General features: G+C 44.5%; 1 protein-coding gene across 1 annotated transcript; it reads right to left on the reverse strand.

Moving 5' to 3' along the window:
* Positions 1-1477: 1477 nt before the first annotated feature.
* On the reverse strand, positions 1478-18206 carry Ppp1r17 (protein phosphatase 1 regulatory subunit 17). Its single transcript, XM_057785199.1, has 5 exons — positions 18122-18206; positions 13261-13401; positions 9439-9591; positions 8127-8279; positions 1478-2613 (listed from the first exon to the last, which is right to left on the reverse strand). The coding sequence occupies exons 2-5, from the start codon at positions 13352-13354 to the stop codon at positions 2534-2536; spliced, it is 480 nt and encodes a 159-aa protein (XP_057641182.1). The 5' UTR covers positions 13355-13401; positions 18122-18206; the 3' UTR covers positions 1478-2533.
* Between the last annotated feature and the right edge of the window lie 3685 nt (positions 18207-21891).

The following is a 21891-nucleotide window of genomic DNA, read 5'->3' on the forward strand; positions in this document are numbered from 1 at the left end:
TGACAATGCCTTCAGAAAGAATGAGCGGCCAGTGACTTCTTCAATTTGAACCTGCTTTCTGGGTGGCGCTTGAAACCCATTGCTAGCAGCCCCATCATTTGCTTGTAGGGAATGTACAATATATAGAGAACTATCCACAAGCCTCTCCCGACCTGCTATCCCAAAAGGGGATAAGGGGCTTGAGGGAGGTATGACTTCCTCCCACAGCATCCAGCTTTGGCTGCACTTTTTCTGACTTTGCTGCTTCTCACAGAGCCTGGGACTCTGTCACAAGGGCCAGCTGCCCCTGAAAAGAAGACAGACAGTGCCGTGATGGCTGCACAGGTAGCAGGGCTCTCCCCGCTTGAGATCCTCCAGATATACAGAATCCTTCTTCAATCCTGTTCCCAGCTCAACACTAAGGCAACTGGGATTTGTCCACGGAAAGGCTCTGTCCCTGCACAAATCCTTCCAACCTACAGTGGGTGGGCATCTTAGCTTACAAAACCCCTGCTCTACACCTCAATTCTTAAATTACAAAGAGAGTAACATAAGGACCATCATCCTTATTTTCACACCTAGAGCTTCAGGGATTTGCTCAGTGTCACCCAGCTGGGACTGGAATCCGAGGCCCGTGCTTTTAGAACAGGCAGTTTCTCCCCACTAGAAATGATGGGTGCTTTTCCAAGCTTCTAGGAGTCATGAAGCACACGCTGCAGTCACTACTGCAGGTGTATTCCACGTTCAAACAGAAAATCTAATAAGACAAGAGTGCATCTGTGTTTTCTCAGTGAGAAACCTGCAAATCATTCTGTTGTTGGTGCACCAATGCTGCTCTTCACGTGCCTGGAATTGCTTTGGACTGCTTTAACATTCTGCAGTGGGCCTTTTCATCCTTTATGCTTCAATCGGCAATGTGGTCACAGTCTTACGCTCCTTTCCCCAAACTGGGATTGCTGGATCGAGAAAACAAGAAGTCCCTGTGAATAGGTTGTATGTCATTACTAACTTATTTTGCTAGGGCTCTGAACACTCCCAGAAAAAGGTTAAAGTCATAAAGGTTTAGATTTCACTTATCATGAAGCCAATGGGTCAGTAGCTAGGGTGGGACAGACCTCTGAAAGGGGTGTATGCATGCCGTCCAGCATTGTATACGGAACTCAGTAGTCATAGGGTTGGCACATTTTAGTTAGAGCCCGGCCTGCCTAGACTGTCAACTATCCAAACATTTTCTCAAGAGAAAATAAAATCTAGAATTCTATATAGATATGCTGGATTTGATTAGTAAATATTAACAGCTAATTCAAGGATTTCAAAAAAATCGGTATGGACCAAACAAGAACACAAACTAACCAAATCCAAACCATGTAAGGTTTGTGACTGTTCATCCCTCAACCATTGTTATTTATAATTCTAAATAAGCGGAGTATTAGGAGAGATGTTCCAGGACACAGAGTTGTGTGCAGAAGCATCTTTATTTCTGAAATGTCTTGCATCTTTTACATCTTCGTAAGGGTAACAGAAAGACAGAAAGAATAACAGCTAGAACTCAAGTATATACAGAACCGTCCCATGCTCCCCTTGGATCTGAGCACTGGATCGTCTGCTTTTCTTCCATCTAATACTCTTTGCTTTCCCTTGCTGGCTGGCTGGTAAATGAAGTCTGTATGCAAAGCTCCCCACAGGCATGCAGAGATTGCCTGCTGCAGGGGAGCTCAGTGCACACCCATGTTCACTAGACAACACCGCCTCCTATATGAGAAAGTGTATTGGAGCCTCAATAAGTGAGATGCTGAAAATATCAGAACAAACTTCAACTGGCCTTAAATTTTTAAAAATAAATTCTTTACAATCACTGATATTTATTTACCAGCCATTATTAATAACATAATTCACAGTTGTCAAAACAACGAACATAGTTAAGAGCTCTCATTTTTAACAATAAAATTAAATGTAAGCCCTTCTACATAGATCAGTACTCTCTGCCTCTGGCATCTGCAGCTTTTACACGGTGGACTGACTGCTCCCCCTTGAATCTTTATGGCATCTATAATGAGGATCTTCAGAATGGGACCAGAGTTGGACTCACAATGTAGGAAAAAAGAATGAAAAACCACTTCATCAGAACATTCCATGAGCTAGAAACCAAATGTTCTAACTAATCTAATTGGCTGCAGTGGCCTTGCTGGATTCCCACATGGGTGTGTGTGGCTGATGCTCACTTGAACTCTGCGTATCCTCTCAACCAGGAGGAAAAGGTCCCGTTTCATCTGTGCTCTTCGCCTGCAGACACTGAACTCTCTTAGTTTGGAAAAGTATACTTCTTACTGAATGGAGATAGTAGAAGTTCAAGAAGTGGGGCTGGAAAGCAGCTCAGGAGGAAAGACGAGGAGGTGACTGGCAATGTGACCAGTAGGTCCCCTGGGGAAGAGGCATCTAGATCTCAGAGTCAGACTAGGACAAAATGAGAGCGGAGACAAATCTATTTTTTCCCTCTAGGTCACATAGGGAATGGATCTAACCTAGTTCCACGCAATCTCGGGGGGAGATGTCTTTAAATAGCTAGCTTGTCACCGTCCTTTTCGTCATCTTCCATGATCACTCTGGGGCTCTCATCTCCAAGCAGAGTCAAACCTGCGAAGCAAAAATGTAGACTGCAATTCAGAATGTCCAATTGAAATCTCAGATGGCCCTGGAGCTCCAAGACTGCTCTCAAAGGCATAGTGACCCAGAATTGCTTCTGTATGGAAGAGGGAACCAAGCGGCCGTATATGACCATCGTAGAGGGGCTCAAGAAGACTCTACTCTGGATGCAAGGGGAAACAGAGGCCTAAGTCACCGCTGTGCAGTGCATGGGGATAGAAGACACAGGGACTTATGACCTACTGTCAGGGGCTTTAGTTCAGCCACTCCTTTTTATTTAAACTGGGCAAGGGTGTGTTATATTGTCTAAATGTTCTGTTCTCATATTCATTACAAAGAAGCATCATATTAATTAATTAATAATATATTTGTAACATACTTATCAAAAAGTCCCTCTGTGAGTCAGTGAGATGGCTCAGGGAATAAAGGTACTTGCCATCAACCCTGACAACCCGAGTCTGACCACCAAGTCCCGAGCAATAGGAGAGACCTACTTCCTCTAAGTTGCCCTCTGACCTCCACGGGTCCTGTGGAGAACTTGTGCTGCCTGCCATCCCCATATTACAAAAAATTTAAAGCCACACCTATCATCAGCTATGTTGACCCTTTACTGTTTTCCATTATATTTTCCCATCATTTGCTAGTTTATTTCTCCTTTGAAAGGAGTAATAAGCCTTATGAACTCAAACCTAAAAGCACCAGAGAAAGTGTTGATCTCTGAATGCCTGCTTCCTGGCATTAGCCCTTGGATGACAGAGTCCACATGCATAAGAGGAAAGGGAAGGTACTAAAGGACAGTGCATTCCCATGCATGGTATGGCCATACCTTCAGCAATTCTTTATTTGGAAATAGAATTAAAATATTAGATGAATCGTCACGTAGACAAAATATAAAGTTAAGCTGTTCTTCCAAAGATTCCCTGGCCTGTGAAATTCAGAAGATTTAACTTCTTTTTTTCTTATCTTTCTTTCATTTGGAGTATAATTTTTCAGGACTGATGATTTCAGAAAAGGCCAACAAAGAGTACTTGGGTGGTCCTCCCCATTCAGTGGCAGTAGGGCCATTTTAAGAGATGACAAATGAACCTGGGCCAAGACCAGTAGTTTGGTAATTTCTGTCATTTTTCTCTAGTCCCCAGCCACGTTATCCAACCACAGCCCTGCACAGCCTGCTTTCACCCCTCTCATTAGAGACCTTCCCGTCCACACAGCACTTCCCAGTGATCTGAGCTTGGGGAGTGGAGCTGGGCTCTGCGCGGGGCCTTTCCACAACATTGGCTTCCATTCAAATTGATGAGAACTGTGTGTGGGTCTTAATGACTGACTATTCACTTGATTTAAGCTTTTGTTTATATTTTTAACCAGTTAGCTAGTATTTATTGGAGGAGAAAAACAATTTTAAGTCTGGTTAAAGCTAAAGCATTTGAATAAATCACTTAAAAAACACAGTTGGAGAATTTTCTCTTATAACAGTGACATACAGTAAAACGTTTTATTTAGAATTAAAGCTAGTATGGCAGGAGCATGTAGAATTAGCTATGCTGATGGACTTTGGGTAATTTAAAATTGGCAAAACATTTAAATTCCTATGTTCAGCAGCTTTCTACTTACTTTGGTTACCCTTGACATGTAGGTCTAGAAGACCTGGGCCAGAAGGTGGGGAGAAGGACTTGGGTCAGCAAGAATAGCAACAGCATGCTAAATGGTAAAGGCTGGCCCTTCCTGAAGTGGACCAACCTGCCCACAGAGGCACAGGACATAATCGAATGTGCTAAATGAGCTGCCATTTTATATCAACACATAAAACATTGGTTGGAATATTTTATAAGGGAAAGATATGGGATGTATTATGTTTGGGCTCTTAACAGGGCTCCCAGTCGCAGGGGAGGTCGGGAGGTGGTAGAGTCGTCAGGATGCAAGCCTATTAGGAGGAAGTGAGATCACTGGGGACATACCCTCAAAGGGCATTGCCACCTCATCCCAATCCCTGTCCTTCCCTTTTCTTTCCAAGCCACTACAAGGTGAAGGACTTTGCTCCACTATACACCTAACTTCGTGATGTTCTTTCCTGCCTCAGGTTCAAAGGCAAAAATGCCAAGCAATTGTGGACTAAAGCTTTGAAAATCTGAGTCAAATAAAACCTTCCTCTCTTTAAGTTGGCTTTCTCGGGAGTTTTATCATAGTGTCAGAAGGATGACTAGTGCCAGAGCTCAATAGATTCTTGGCTCTCGGGATGTCCTTTTCAGAGAATCCACACAGGAATGGACATGTGTTACCACTGCTTCTTTGGTCCTTGCTACTTCGAGGGTTTGAGGACAGCCTGGTTTGGGAAATACTATGTGATGCATCTTCCTCCCATCTGTTCTCCTCTAGCAAGCAGAGCAGACCCGAGAAATTGCTGCTACCACGTCGGGCGCCATTCTGTAGTAGGAGCTGCGGGCTGTCTTCTTGCCGCCCCAGCCCCTGGTCGCCTGGCTAGCTTATGCCCCGAAATAACAACACACAAACTGTATTCTTTTAAACACTGCTTGGCCCATTAGCTCTAGCCCTTACTGGATAATTCTCATATCCCTATCAACCCATCTCTAATAATCTGTGTAGCACCAGTCTTACCGGGAAAGATTCAGCATGTCTGACCTGGTGGCTTGCTTCATAGCGTCTGCCCCAGAGAGGAGAGCTATCGAGTCTGAGCTCACTTCCTCTTCCTCCCAGCATTCTGTTCTGTTCACTCCACCCACCTATGTTCTAACTTATGAGGGCCAAGCAGTTTCTTTATTTTTTAACCAATGACCTTCCTCCATCAAAGAAGTCAGAGCTGTGTCCCTGAAGGGAAGGAGACACTAAAGCCAGAGCTCCTTCCTTGGTCATCAGACACCACTGAGGAGCTGACTCAACCGACCCAAGTCTCAGTTTATCCAGTTGGGAAAAATACTTTGCTTTTCCTCTAGGGCTCAATGTTGCAAGAGAGACTTGGGCCTTCGATCCCCTTTTCCTTGTAGTTTTTCATGTGTGTGTATACATACATGCTTTGCAATTACATGTGTGCATAGAGGCGAGAACTTTATATCAGGCATCTTTTAAAATCACTCTCTACTTTATATACTGAACCTGAAATGCAACAATTCAGCCAGTTAAGCTAGCCAGTTAAGCTTGCCTTTGACGCCACTAATCTCTACTTCCTGGCCCTGGGGATCCAGGCAGACCTCCATGACCAGACCCAGATGGAAAGCTGAGATCTAGAGATCTAAACTCAGGTCCTATACTTCACCCACTGGCCCTCCCCCAAGCACAGACCCACATTCTTTAATGTTCTAAGAATACCCTATGAACCTCTACTGAAAATCAGTGTGCACCGCAGGAATCCTTGAGCATCATCCAACTTCCCAGCAATCCTCCACAGCCGCCACCTAGCACCAGACTCAGACATAGTGAGATCTAGCAAACTTCATTTCCTTTCTTTCTGTATAGAGCAGAATTTAGAGTTTAGGGAACTTGACTCTTTGTAAGACGTTTGTGTGTTGGGCCAAGGTCTCTAGTCCTGGGTCTTTGTGGGGTGCCCAGCATGCTGTTTCTGAGCAGGATCCCACCTAGACAGCATCCAAACTTAGCGATCTACATTAAGTATATTCTCCACAAACCTCAAGGTGCCCTGACAAGGAGACACCTGTTCTCATAAACCAAACTCAGGGAATCTTTCCCCAGAATAGACTTGTGCCATCTTCAAAGGAGATTCTACTCTTTCCTTTGTACAAATGCCCTGTTTAGATTTCTGACCTCCAACTGCCTAACTGGTGTTCAATATTTCCTGCTTCATTATCTTCATTTTGTCTGGTTCTTCCTGCCACAAATGTAGACTAAAGTTCTTCTGCCTCTCTTAAGCAGTGCTTGGTGCCTGTTTCTGACCACTCACAACCAATGCTCCCTGCCATGCAATTTTCACGATGGATCTCTGGCAACTGTGGGCCAAGTTTGAACAAAGCTTGGGCCTGACAGGGAAGCAGTAGGTGGTCCATCCAGGCAGTTGGACTTGTCAGATACTGCTCGTTAACCTAAGGGAGTGAGATAGTTAGCACGGGGTTTCGAAGGGAGAATGAATCCTTGTCCAGTTTCTGCTTGCCAAGGGTTAATGAGAGATGTCTCGATGGTGTGTTTGCCTGTGAGTTACTCTCAATACCCTTATTGGAACCAGCATGAGTCTTTCTGAATACCTGCCAAAGGCTCCATCCTTTTCAGCTTAACAAGCATTGCAGTTACTGCCAATTCTGTACACACTCACAGACTCCAGAAATAAAGAACAGCAGCAACTACAGCCAGGAAACCCAGGACTGGACAGCAATGTCTGCCCCTGAAGGTGCTTATAGCAGACTGACTCAAAAAATTTCACAAGGTCTACAGAGCCTTTGTATATACAACATCTTGTAGACATTACAGTCTTTGATCAGCACTTTTGACCAGTAGGGACGCTGTTCTTTGGGCTACAGATAGGATGTAGGTAGCATCCATTCTCATGGGATTATATCTCAGCATTTAGAAAGGAAGGCATCAGCAAGCTTGCACGAAAGTGTAAGATCTTGTATTCAATAGAATTTTCCTTCCTCGTCTCTCTGGTGCATTCCCTTCCTAGCTGAACTCCTCACTTCATTTGCCTCGGCAGGTATCAGATGATCTGTTGGTTATGTGATTATGGGCTTTCCTCGGGTGCTGATTCCAAGAAACTAAGTACTACCAGACTAACTCTCAGGAAAAGATTGAAACTAGTGTGAGTCTGGACTGCTGAGCATTCTAAACTTCCCACACTATCAATATATGGGAATTATCTACAAAGGCTGCATCTAGTTAGAGGTCAGAACAGCTAATTTCCAAAGCTGTGTGAGCTGAGCGAGCAAGCAAGAAGGCAAGCAAGAGAGTCAGAATCTAATCAGGACTGCACTAGCCTCATTCCACTCACTCCCCAACGTGTGTGTGTGAACTTCCCAGGGACATTACACCTGTATGTGTGTGTGTGGGGGGGGGTATGTGTGTGTGTGTGCCTGTGTGATCTGATAGGTATTAAGATAGATTTATCTACACTTGGGCATCTTCTCTCTCTCTTCTTCCATCTCTGTCTCCTGCCTTGAAAATTCGTCCCCAGAGTTGAGGAAATCATCCATCAGTCATAACATGACTGATCTGCGTAAGGTGGGGAAGCAGGAATTTCACCTCTCCTCAAGGTCCCACTGACATTTCTGTCCCCCTGGCTCAGCAAATTTGACCAGGAAAGCTGAAGCAGGCATTATTTCTGAGTCTCTTCCACCCACAAGTTGTCCCTGGGGAACTGCCCATGAAGGAAAACCTGGAAGGCAGCAGTAAGTGCACTCCTCCCTGGGGGCACCTGAGTGCAGAGCAGCTTGCCGGGTCAGGACACAGGCCATGCCCCTCGCACCTCCAGATGGTGAGGCTCTTCCAATCTGCTCCTACCACTCCTGTGAATGTTCTATAACAGATTTTTTTTTTTTTTAATTTACCTGCAACAAAGGGAGGCATGTGCAGGGCGGGTGTGTCTTTTCTCCTTGGCCTCTTCTGTTCCATGTCGGCGTTGTGAAGAGCTGGGCCTGTTTTGCCCTTTGGAACTCTCTCTGGAACATCATATCTTTTAATCAAGTGTTCTGGAATCACACCTGCACGGTTAGAGGAGCAGAAAGAGGAACAGGGTCAAGTGGACAGCTTCTAATGCTGAAGGGGTGTGCATCAGTACCTAGCGGGCTGGCACCTGGAGAAGGAACACATTGTAGCTTTTCATAGGAAAAGAAGTTTCCTGAAAGTCAGTGAGAATGGTTTTTTATTACTGCGTGTTTTTAATGCCTGGTGTTATTTTCACTGAGGAACTTGATATTGCCGCCACTGTCACCAACTCAGGAAAGAAAGGCAGAGGAATGCCCCTGACCTGCCACAGCTGATGCAGAGGTGGAAGCAATCTTTCACACCTAGGAGGGGTCATATCTCTGTCCTGCAAAGTTGTGCTTCATGCACATTCATCCCTATCTCTTAATCCTCCCTCCACCTTCGCTGGCATTCACCCAGGGGCCTCCTCTGTCGTGCAGGAGAGACGTTGGGTAGTGGTGATTCTCCATCACCTTTCTGCACCAGCTCCTTCTATGAACGTTTCCACAATTACTCTTCAGACACAGCTTTGTGCTTTTGACCTAAGAACTTCCGTTATAGTGTTATTGCTGCAAATCTCACCCAGGTAAGTACTGTTTGTTTAGTGTCCCTTAAAACATGTTGTGAGTAGAAAGGATACAAAGTAAAGGGCCAAAAGTAAAGGAGACGGGAAGGAAAAGGCATAAAACTACTGGAGAGTAAGCTTACGGAAAGACACTAAAATGGCGCAGTGGAAATGTTAATTGTCACTTTGTTTTTCTGGACCTGGTGCTCATTCCAGCCTCCTCTGTGATAAGCTGATACCTGGGACTGAGAGAGACCCATCTCACGTGGTCCTCCTCATCCATCCTCCACCCTGATTCCACCCATGTCAACTGGATATAGGTGCTCATTGCAACTCTGGAAGCTTGTGGAAGCCTTATTCTTTGTGTGTTAATGATGTCACATCTCATAACCCTGTGACTTTGAATTTACAAAACTCAGGACACCTCCTTGTCACCAACCTCCACTGCTACTGGGAGAAAACTTCTACTTTGTAGTCTTCATATGCTACTCCACTATGTCAATAGTATTTTAGAATTTAATCCACATGTTTAAAGAGATGAGGATCTTGGGGATGGGTGCACCCTGTCAGCAGGCTCTTGCAGCCGTGAAGAGTGGTATCGTGCCCCTTACCCGGTAGGAAAGGTGGGATGTGCAGTGCAGGTGTGTCTTTCCTTCTGGGTTTCTTCTGCTCTGACTCAACATTCAGAGTAGCCTGTGCATTCTTCCCCTTCCTTTGCTTCTTTTTGAGGTCACAGTCCTTAATGAACTGGTCTGAAAGGTCATCTGGTTTCAAAGAGGAAAAAGAGTAACACAAGTAAGTCTTGGGCCACAAACGGGGGTGGGGGTCCCTAACCACATGTAATGTTAAGGACAGTGGCTATTTGGCCTGAAAAAGTAAAGTGTTTATTTTTATCTAGTCAATGGAAGAATTGAATAAATGTGCATATTTTGTATATAGACTAGAAAATTAGAACTTGGTAAGGTTAAAAAAGTGCTTAATAGAAAAAAAATTAAGCTGGGCCATGGTGACACACACTTTTAATCCCAGCACTCAGGAGGCAGAAGCAAATGGATCTCTGTGAGTTTGAGGACAGCCTGGTCTACAAGAGCTAGTTCCAGGACAGGCTCCAAAGCTACAGAGTAACTCTGTCTTAAAAAAACCAAAAACAAAAAGGGTGTTTAATGTTTAGTTTTATTTTGTGTTTGTGGATGTTTTGTTTGAATGTATATCTGTGCATGCAATGTCTGCATAGGCCAGAAGGGGGCATCAGGATTCCCTGGAACTGGAGTTACAGATGGTTATAAACTGTTATATGTAGTTGGGATCTGTGCACTTAACCACTGAGCCATCTCTCCAGTCCCCTGGTAAAACTTTAAATTAAGAGAAATCAGGAAAGTCATCAAGGCAAGGACAAGCAGAAAAATGTGGTCAGGGCTGCCTGAATAGGCTTGAGCTGAATTTCTGCAGGAAAGTAGGTTCATTGTTCACGTCTTTCGGTCAAGAATCGCTTTCCCTAAAGGCCCATAAGCCATGTACAACAGAGGCTCCCTGGATCCTGGAACACTTCACTGGGATGAAGAATGAATCTCTTGCTTGCCTTACCTCTGCAGACTGCCTAGTGCTCTTGAAAAGCCCCACTCAGGCTTCATCATCTACAGGACTTTGTCTGCCCTGTGTCTTTATAATGTCTGTGCCTCCTCTTTATAATGTTGTTTCCTGTCTGATCTCTTAACTTTCACAGTCCCCTTTACTAGATCCTTTCCAGCCCAGCTTCTGTGTTACATTATCAGAGGTTCTCAACGGTGATGACTCCAGACCAATCACTAGGCTCTTGGAAGTCTTGTCGTGGCTGCATCTTAAACCAAACATTGTAGTCTGTTCTGCTCGCCTATGTATCTCTCTGCCGTTGTTCAAGCCCTGATCCACTGCTCTGAAGTGACTCATTTCCTGCAATCTCCTGCTCCAGACAGTCTTCAAGGAAATGGAGATCTCAACCTTTTTTGGAGCTTTGTTCTTAATTGCATCCCTCTCCAACACATGAGCATTAAATGGAAGTTGTACTAATCTGAGTTCACATCCTTCGTCTCATTTGTTGATTCTAAGAACTTGGGACTTAATTTCTAGGCGTGTTGATATCATCTCCACTGCTGACGTGAGGATGATGTTAAATTTGTATGTGTGAGTTTTGCATTGGACATATGTCGCCTGTTCAGTACCCCATCTACTGTGCCGTTGCTCAGCCCGAGCTTCCAGCAGATCAGGAGGAAGCTCCAGCATTGTCAGTCTTTCTTCATTAACCCTGGCCCTGACTAGCCTTTCCCATCTTCTGAATATTGGTAGCATTTTTTTCTCAGGTAATATTTTAAAGAATGATATCACTATTGTTTTTGCTATGACTTTGTGTTTTTTAAAATCATCTCAGCAGCCTTAAATACATATTTATTCAATATGTGCTCAAATGAATAAACTCAGATGAACTTATTGTATAGAGCTTTTCTATACAATTGAATGAAGCTACAAAACAAAGAACCCGCACATTTTCTCTAAAAGCTCCTAACCCTGGCCTGATACAGTCTGGCTATTTCTAGAAATATGAAAGAATATGGGGAATTGTGAAGTTAACACAACCTTTCAGCATGTCCCCGCCCACCTCCTCTCCTCTCTTTCCCCTTTGTTTGCCCTCCTTTCTTTTACTCCCCTCAACCCACCGCAGAATTCTCTGTGTAGTCAGTCCAGGCTGACCTTGAGCTTATGATACTTTTGCTTCGCCTTTCTAAGTGTTGGGGTTACAGGTGTGTATGATTATACCCTGCTCACACTTCCCTTCCCTTCTTTATGAGTTTCCTTGGGGAAATATTCAGATAAGCTTCTTTAAAATGTTGAAGATTAAATATGTGAACATTTCACTTGATTTTTATGGGTCCAGATGGACCCGGTGTCACTCAGTATTCTATCCAGACAACATTTCTTAACCTCCTAGTATCTTTCAGGCCATTTATTAGATTCTAGGGATAAAATGGTAAGATTGTTACTGCCTTCAACTACCTTACCGTGTACTGGAAAGGTCTTTCCTAGTCCATATGTTTGAGGAAGTTATACTAGAAATATTTAGTAGCCATACACCTTTGTGCTTGAATACAACCATTACTATAAATAAATAGAACAAAGACCAGATGGTATGGTCCCCTTTGGTGACACTGAACAGTAAGCTTTCCCTTTACCTGGAAGACTTTGATGACGTTACCAACAATCTCAATCTAATAACACGTATCAAGGCTATCCTCTGTGATGGCCCTGGACTGTGTGACGTTCGCATGCATAAGAAAAGGAGGTATGAGAAGATTTTACTGACTGGGTGCAGCTTCTCCATGCCTACTGTTCAACATTCATTCCATTCCTGAACAAATTATCTCATTTAATCCCCACACTAAGCCTACAGTTATTCTATCCAGTTGGCAGATGTGGCCAGGTTATTGATAAGGATCAAGCTAGGCTCTTGGAGCTATTTCTCAGCTATATAGTCTATCTCGTTGACACTGTCATTCTTCAAAGTTGTTACCACACAGTGTTTTCCCCCTTCCCTGTGTTGTATACACTATAGGTATTGATTGAATGATGTTGCTCAGGATGGGTGCTACCCCGCTGTGAGGTCTCTGGGGGCATAGTTTGCATATGAATCTGTCAGGGGTGAGCTGCCATCCAAACCCAAGGTGCCATTCGGCACCTAGTATGAAAAGAAAGACATTTGTTTTAATTTTGGCTTTCATTTCAATTGTGATTTTCCTTATTTTCGGAGGAATTCTGAACATAAAATATCTTGAAGGCAATCGAGGAGAGGGGAGCTGAGACGAGTCATAACCAGACGAGGCATTAACAAAGGCTATGAATATGCAAAAGGCCCATCCATCAAAAGTCTGAGTGTCTCATTTTTAGAAATGGGTAGAGGCAGAAATGTCTCTGGTGTTTTCATTACAAAGGTTATGCAAAAAGTCAGTTCTGGAAAGGAAACAGATTGACAATAAAGCAAAAAGGGCTATTTAAAATTCTGTCTTGATAGGCAAAGAGAGATATTTGAAATATTTTATTGGTGCTGCACATGGGGTTTAAGTGTGCTGGAAAATACTGGAAACAAGCTATATTGCCACATTCCATTTATTGCCTCAAAAAACGCTCTGCCCGGGATTGTCACATCCAAAACACAGGACAATGCTTCTCTGCCTCTCTCTGTCTCTCTCTAATGCGAATGAACTTCTCCCCAGTACTTCAGCTAATTTTTACACTGCAGAACCCACAGACCCGTGGCTATTTGCCTGTCCATCTGGTGTAGGCTGCCACCAGAAGGCACAGGCGATCAGGTTTCAGGGGGCCCTTCTCTCTGACTTGCCTGAAGGCAGGATGGCCAAGAACCCTTTCTTGGCTTATAGGACAGGCATTCCCAAAAGAGCATTTACCTGAGAGGCTGCAGTGAGGATCGAACTTGTCCAGTATGTCTTCTGAAAGCTCCAGAGGTGGAACTGGCTCAGTGGACACCATCTCAGTGGACATCCTCAGTGGGGCGGGGGAGGGAGAGAGAGAGAGAGTCCTTTCCAGCACTGGAGAAATTAAAGGCAGTAATAAGCACGTAAGTAAGCCTTCTGTTCATTCATTCACTCATTCATTCAATGAATAGATTAAATGCTGAGTGATTATTATTGTAGGGGCCAGCTCAATCCTATTTTTCAAGTCTGCTTCTTAGAGTTAATTGCTAAATTTGAAAAGTAAACCAAAATCAAATGAAACACACACACACACCTAGACACACACAAAGTCTCTCTCCCTATGAGAACACTTGCTGTATATCAAATGTTCATTATTTGTCTATTTAAGGGTTCCAGAATCCAATCAAGTCAAAATTAGAAATGAGATGGGCTAAGAATTAAAGAAAATATCAGCCACACATCATGTGTATTTTCTGTGCGGAGTTCTGTAGGGTACGATTGTATCCATATAACAGATGAGGAATGGGAGCACACTAGTTCACAGTTAATTTAGTCATCACACGTCTTAGTTAAGCTTAGATCAAAATCTAGTACCAGTAAGTTTTAGGCCCATTAGCCTCTTCAAAATATGGCAAATCCTCTGAACCCAGAGTCGACAAAGGCTCCTGGGTCCTCACCACTGTAACTTATAGAATAACTCATCTGCCTCCTCATGCAGTCCACGAGGGCAGTAGGAAGCCAGAGAGGGAAAGCCTGTTCTCTATGAATATTTCTATTTGATTCCTAGGGATTCCCGACATTAAAGCCAGTCTCTTCCTGTCCCCAGATTCCTGTCTTTCCTGGAACACAAATCCGTGGACTTTCCCTGAGACCAGTTACAGCCTCGTTCAGGAGGAGTGAAATTCTGCATTGATAACGTGTCAAGTCTGGACGAGAAATGCATTAGCTGAGGTTTCAAGAATGTCTTCATTGGGGCCTGTTTCTTGTGTTCCCGTTGGATAATTTATTGCTGGTGTTCAGAATAACAAGGGTAGAGTCAGGGAGAAATGAACACGGTTAAAAGGAGCGAGCTGATCTTCTCGTGAGAGTCCAGAGCCTGTAACGTGCAGAAGAGCCACAGATCATTCACAATGACAGTTGGAGCCCAGGCTGAATTAACTCCTTTGCCTTTGAAGACTAAGCTGCTGTTCCCTGGGAAGGCTGAGGGATTCTCCCCCACGAGCTGAGGTCACTGCCGAGCAGATGGGCCATTAGCTGATCACTTGAGCCCTGCTTTTAGTGTCACTCCTAGCAGACTGTGTGAGTGACTTCAGCAGAAATCAATTCAGACCATTGTTCTTAGTGTCTGGGCAGAGACTGCCAACTCCCCAGACCCACAAGGAAGTGTGTTGTAACTTTCCCTAGGCTGTCCCCTTGCGCCAGTATTTTTAGAAGGGAATTGTTACCCAGGAAGAGTGGGCTCTATGCTGAGGGCTCCAGAGAATGTGTGGTTCTGTTTAATGAAGCCTCCTCCTTTCTACACTGTCACAGGTGTGCCCATAATCACCCCACGGTGATCTGCTGGGCGGAGCCATCCTCAGAACAAACTTGAGAGAGTTTAGACTGACCGACCATTACTCACGAGCTCACAAGCAGAATCATTACAGAGACTCAGGCCCTTACCATACACGCTTGACAGACATGTCTGCGATACTCTTCGTCTCCTCTCCAACTGAAACAAATTGCTCCTTGTACTGGGTATTCATTTCCTTTGAGTCCAGCAGTTTGTGATTTGCTTTGAATCTATGCTTTTAAATCCTGCAGACTTGAAGTAATAATACCCTCCCTTTAGGGTTCCTGTGAAGGTGGGTTGAATTGTCTACTCTTCAACACACAGGATGTTTTCTATAGATAGCAACTCTTCAACACATAGAGAAGATTTTCTATATATAGTGACTCTTATGTACCATTGTCTATGACAGTTGATGGAAACCAGCTGCATAACTGAAAAACCCGAAGAAACAATAGAAACTTTCACTTTCATGTAGGTGTTGAGCTGGGGAGAACCCACCACCATCTGAGATAGTGGTCCATCGGGGGTGGACCACTAAAGGAAGGGTCTACCCATGGCTGGTGATCCAGGGTGTCAGAGAACCCTGGACAGACTGGGGCAGCCAATAGCTCCTCACAAATCCGACAAGGGCTCCTCTCAAAGACAACTTGAATTGCTTTGTCTAGAGAGGAAGCAATTCTAGTTTAAACTGGTGTGACTGAAATCCAGCTGTGGTGGACTACTGTTTGCTAGATAGGAGGGGCTGGGGGACCATTTTCAGATCTGGGATTTGATGTTACGGCAGTATCAGAGATAGTTGGCAGAGGAATATAAGACCCTTTAATCTTGGTGATGTCATGAAGACTGTCCTGTCAGGAAATTCAAAGGAACTGAAAAATTTCTAAGAAGGATGGGGGAGTATCTGACTTGGGGTTGTCTCATTGTTGGAGGTCACTTATCACAGCCTGTTGAGTGTTGGATGAGATAAACCCATCTTCCTCCCTGCTCTCCACTCCCATTCTCAGAGGAAAGGAAGATCCCTGCTGTGATAAGATGCAGGTGTGTCTCATGTCTGCTCCCCACACTGCCCAAGCATTCCTCCCACACACACCTTCAGCTCCATCCCTGTCCCAAACAGGTTGTCATGGAGGACTCTGCACTTGACATGATGCACAGGGACGGTGGCATTGGCTCCCTTGCCTGCTCTCTGTAATTTGGGGAGTTTCTGGGGAACCAGTTATTTTTCTACAAATCTAAATAATTGGTCCTCTTGGTCCTTAGACTCCAACCCCAATACTAAGGACTTCAGAGATGCTTTTTCATAGAGACATTACACTAGGGTGTTCCGTTTTCACTCAAGTGATTTGTGACTCCTGTGCCATTGCTTGCCTCATGCTGCCTCACCAGGGACTCTGAATTCTCAGGTTCACTCAGTTCTGAGTGGCAGGATAGGCCCACCCACCCTCACCTGAGGCCAAATGTTTTGTGGAAACCAGGGCATTTTCATTACATAAGGTTCCCAGAAGGGCCTTGGGGAGCCCCAGCAATCTCATGCATTCTTTCTACAGTCAAATGCAAGGATCCGGATTAAAGGGTGCAAGGACAGACTCCCCAGAGATGCATATCCGTTCAGGTCAAGCTCTGCAGCTAACTGAGTCTGTGGGGAACTATGAACAGCAGCGCCATCCTTTGTCCTTCCTGATTTTCAATTTTCAGATGTCTCAGAGAATAAAAGACTGATTATCTGACGTGTATTCTTGTTGGTTATTGGACGGAAAGTAGGTGGCCCATGGGAAGTGTGTGCTAGACCAAAAGACGCAACTTTTGTTTCTTGGGGAGATTTCCAGGAGGCCATGTCCTAAAATCTTTCACCATTCTTGCTTTTTTCCTAAGGAACCTAGTGTTTCTTTTTACTGGGATACCTGCAAATGCAAATCCCATCGGGAGAGAAGACCCATAAACAATCCTCACACTACACAGCCGGTGCTGATGACACGGGTCTCAATCTTTTGAGACTAGAATCAGAGGGCTGAGGAGCTAGGCACTGGGGAGCATATCTCCTTATGTTGCGGAAGATCCAGAGGATCAGTGGGCGCCAGGATAGCTCTGAAAACTCAGATGCACAGTTTACTGTGGCCAGTCTCCACTCCCCCGGGCTACTTTCGAGGGGACAGTTGTGCTGCCTCTGCAGCTCAACTTGAAGTCAGAAGCTGACCCGGGTATTTTGTTTGTTTTCTTAAGAGTGTAAGGATATCTATTATAATCCACAGGCAGAAAATGTCCAGAGGTGACACACTGTCTTGGTTATTTTCTCTACTCTCTAGCTGGGCTGCGAGGTATTATTATGCTAAGTTAGCCTTCACACCTGTGGACTTGTTCCTAGTCAAGAGGCCAAAAAGTGGTAGATTTTACACCTGAAACTGGGCATACCAAATGCTGTTTGCTAGGACTGCTGAGTGTGCCAGTGCCCAGCCAGAAGCCTGGCACAAACTGACTCTTCTATGAGTGGATGCCTTCTTTGCTCACTTAGTCCCTGTGATTATAATACCTATATATAAATTACTCGAAATTGTCTTATCAATCTCACCCTAGTTCCGGCCTTTCTAAAGCTGTTAATTCACACCCAAAGTCACAAACCAAACGCAGAACACCCCTTTCTTTCCAGGCCTCAGGATCAACACAAGCAAGTCTCAGAAGTGGGTGGGTACTCACTTATTCTATTCTATTCTATTAGTCATATAATATTCTAGAGGACATCCCCAAACAATTAGGTTTAGCTTGACTTGATGTAATAAAAGCTTCGGAAAATTATATCCACAGTCCAGTGTAAATCTGGTTAGCCTTCCCTCTGACCTTGCACAGTTCTTATCCTTGTCAACCTCTTCTATGTGAGGTCTGAACTCCGGCCCCAGACCACATATGCAAAGAAAATGTCTTCATGCGGAAGACCTAAGCCCGCACGCAGTCTTCCTCGAGGGGACTGTGCCGTAAAGTAGGATGTGAGGAGGAACGGAGACAAGCACCCTTTGCCCTGATGGGCAAGACCACGCCATGCTCAGCTCCAAACTTCACAAAAGGTCCCTTTTGGGAGGATTCAGACTGTCAGAGAACTCAGTACCCTTGCAACCCCCCCCCCCTAAAAAAACTGGTATGACAATTGTGACTTTGTCTGGCCCACAGAGTCCCTGCTTAGCCTAAACACTCTGCTTTGTCCAGCAAGCCCAAGGAAGCAGTAAGATATTGGAAGCTTGCTTTGTTTTTTTCATCATAGAAGTTTCTGGGGTAAAAATTCGAAGCACTTACCAATCAGTGCAGGTGCTTAGCGGAGAAGGCAGAGTATAGAGTCCTGTGCTTCCCACTGGGCTGGGCTCTTACTCCTCACTGGCTGCTGCTGCCCTGCTCGAGCTCCTCTTATCTAGGGACCAGCTGCTGTGGTTGCCATGGGGATGTTCTGTTTCTCAGGCACCGGGGGCCAGGGGGATGGAGAGGGAATGATAAGTAACTTGGTCACTCCTGCTCTCTGCAGCAACGATTGCGTGTTATAAACAACGGCACACGGAGGGAGTCTATGCTGAGTTCTTAGGAATCTACACAAGCCAGCTTCACCTGGAAATCCTCCTAAAAATTCGGCGGCACGTTTAAAAACCTTGCTTCAGGGGTGGGATTGCCTGGCATTGCAAATGTGGAAACTGAGGCACAGACGTTAGCAGCTTGCCATTGAGGGGCCGTGGCAAATTTCAACACTCAAGTGGGTGTCAGTGGAGTCCCGAGCACAGTGTCACAATGAGGAAAGGGCTAATGGTGGTGTCACTCGCTAACATTTACAGATAGTTAACACTTGCAAATCCCGCTAGCCCTACAGCCATAGTAACCCTCATCCTAACAGCAGAGTGAAACGGAGAGGTCAGACCATCACCACGAGTTTATCAAAGCTTTATGGATCTGCTCAGGACACCGAGTCTCCTAGCACTCAGGACTCCATCACCCTTGGAAAACAGACCTGAAAGTGCTGGTACCACTACGAAAGAGCAAGGGGAGGGTTCAAACCCAGCAATGGATGCTAAGTCCCTGTTCTTGGTCGCTCTGTCCTACTACTTACCAAAGAACATTTCAAAAAGCGCAAAGCAAAAGAGAGAAGTCTCTGACCACACAAGAAGCCAAACAAAACAAAACAACAACAACAAAACCTTGCGTTCTTCTAAAGGAATCAAACAAGATGTTTCAAAGTCAAAAAAGCACGTGTAGACCACCAGAGGCTTGGGTCCAAGTAAGCTGGTAAGACACGCTGGCCTGTGGAGAGTACAAAACAACAACAACAACAACAAAAAAAAAAACCACTTCCTGGGCTGGAGAGATGACTCAGTGGTTAAGAGCACTAGGTGCTCTTCCAGAGGTCCTGAGTTCAATTCCCAGCAACCACATGGTGGCTCACAACCATCTGTACTGAGATTTGGTGCCCTCTTCTGGTGTGCGGGCATACATGGAGGCAGAATGTTACATACATAATATCTTAAAAAAAATCTTAAAAAAAAAACCACTTCCTGTGAAAAGATGGAAGTCTTTAATCCCAGCACTTGGGCGGCAGAGGCAGATCGCTCTCTGTGAGTTCAAGGCCAGCCTGGACTCACTTGAGAGTGAGTTCCAGTACAGCTAGGGCTACACAGTGAAAAACCTGTCTTCAAAACCAAACAAAGCAAGCAAACACACAAAACAAAAAAGAGGCTGCCAAAGGATCACTTGGGAAGGAAGGTCCTCAGTCCTCACCTGGAGGGACAGTGACTGGAAATAGCCACCTGCTTCCAGCTGCCTGATGCCTCACCAACAGCCTTGGTGGCCGCTCCATTAGTTGAGTCTTCGTTCCAAACCTAACTGGAAAGGATGCACTTTCTTCCAAAATGCTTAAGTTTTCACTTCAAGTATCTTTTTGAGGTAACTATAAATTAGCACACAACCTCAAGAAATAATTCAGGAGCATCCCCTGTAATCCCCAGGCAGCACCCACAATGGAAGCACCTTGAGCCGTGTCAGAGCTACCACAGGTGTTGATATCATCACCTTGAGGAACTAGAGCCGTGTCAGAGCCACCACAAGTGTTGACATCATCATACTCAGGACACTTGTGACATCACATGGCTCCCTCGTCAGGCATGTGTCTAGGGGTACCTCCCTCTCACTCATCCAATCTCTTACCACCACCCTGTTCTGTGTTTCTGTGAATTTGTCTTCTCAGCACTGTGAGAAGCATGGAGTCTTCCTGCAGGAGAAGGCTTTTGGCCTGGCCTTTCTCTTTCAGTGTATTCTCTGAAGGTTCATCACTGCCTGCGCCAGTAACTCCTTCCTTTTTATTCTGGAGTAATATTCTGGGGTACCAGTGTGCATAAGCACTCACCTTCTGAAGAACAACTGGGTTGTCCCCTACGCGTGGCTATTACAAATGATGGTGCTCTGAGCATTTGTGTAGAGGCTTTTGTGTGAACAAAAATCTCTTGTTTCTCTTGGATAGGTGCCCAGAAGTGCAATTTCTGGCAATCAAATGTTTAATGTTATGATACCATACAGCAGCTGTACCATTTTCCAGCCGCACTAGCAGAGTATGAATACCACGGTCTCATATCTTCAGTACTCTTCTGTATTGGCACAACTTCCTAGGCACTATGCTCATGATGTCGTGATAACTCATTGTGATTTTGATTTGCATCACAATAGTCCTGTGATATCAAACATTTTTTATGTGCTCATTTGTCACATATAAATTTTCCATGGGAAACGTCTCGCTGCATCTTTACTCATTTTCTAATTAGATTGTGTTTTTTTATTGTTGAATTTTCAAAATTCTTTACATATTCTAGATACTAGTCCTTAATTAGAAATTTAACTCGCAAGTATTTGCTCCTAATTTGTGCTTATCTTTTTAACCTCTTAGTTGAGTCCCTCACAAAGAAAAGGTTCTTAAACGTTTAGACTCAAATTTATCACTAAAATGCATGGGTAACTGAGATTTTACTGAGACTTCTTAGAAATGAAATACTTTATTGTAAGACATTCTAGCCTGTGGAGTTTTTATAAACTTCTTAGTCATTTAATTTCCCACAGTTCAAAGGGATTATCTTCAAAGCGTATGGATTCCTACATCTTTTTGCATAGGCACATGTTCTCCCAAGTTCAGGGTGCTGCTGCTGTGGGCTTGCCCATGCTCTTGCACACATTCAACACGCCTTCCAACTGATCATGTCCCTCCCCCAGGCTCAGCATAGATGAAAATTGCAACTGAGATGGCAGATGGTAATGCAGATGTATGCCTTGGAGAGCTTTAAATAACAACCGCACGTGCGCTGGTGAAATCACCGACCCATGGCCCTAGGCCCCCGAGTAAGCGCAAGAGGTTACAGTGTCTGCAGAATTATCTGCAGTGTGCAAACGCCTCGAAGAAATGGCCAAGGCTGCTGCTTTCTTGTTGCTGGATAACCAATGCTAAATGATCTTGAAATAAACACATTTTCATTTTTGTTACAAATATTGAATCTTTATGAATGAGATTGATCTTAGAAATACACAATTCCAAACTATTTATTTCAAATAATAACTTCAGATACGGGTTCTTCAAATATTTACTGTTCAAAATCAATCTACCAGAGTTTCTATGTGGATGGCTGGTGTGTGTGTGTGTGTGTGTGTGTGTGTGAGAGAGAGAGAGAGAGAGAGAGAGAGAGAGAGAGAGAGAGAGAGAGAGAGATCACAGAAATCCTGGCGGTATCTTGCTTGTCTGCATCCTCTTCCAAGGGAGGGAATTGTCTGCCTCGTATTAATGCCTTCTGGTGAACAGCGGTCTGTGCCTTTGCTTTGGGCATAGCCTCCTCGAATGCACTTTGGCTCCTGATTAAGGGGGGGGGGGAGGCGCATTTGAGTTAAGAACAAGAAAATCTGATATCTAACAAATTCCTTGCAATAAAAACACACAATTTACTAAATCTTTAAAACGTCTTTCCTTTCAGTTAGGGTTGTTGTGAAGAACCAATGGAGGCAGAGCCTTTGTCTGCGCACTAATTTCCTCTCACTGGTGACATTGTGTCCCA

This window comes from Chionomys nivalis, chromosome 1 (assembly GCF_950005125.1).
Source record: "Chionomys nivalis chromosome 1, mChiNiv1.1, whole genome shotgun sequence".
NCBI classification, from domain to species: domain Eukaryota; kingdom Metazoa; phylum Chordata; class Mammalia; order Rodentia; family Cricetidae; genus Chionomys; species Chionomys nivalis.

Bases quoted from the DNA above. Each gene is read 5' to 3' on its own strand.
- Ppp1r17 (XM_057785199.1), bottom strand. From the start codon at position 13,354: ATGTCCACTGAGATGGTGTCCACTGAGCCAGTTCCACCTCTGGAGCTT. The intron at 8,280-9,438 runs GTAAGGGGCACG...CTAACCGTGCAG, and splicing joins CATCCCACCTTTCCTACCGG to GTGTGATTCCAGAACACTTG. The intron at 2,614-8,126 runs GTAAATTAAAAA...TTTGCTTCGCAG, and splicing joins CATGCCTCCCTTTGTTGCAG to GTTTGACTCTGCTTGGAGAT.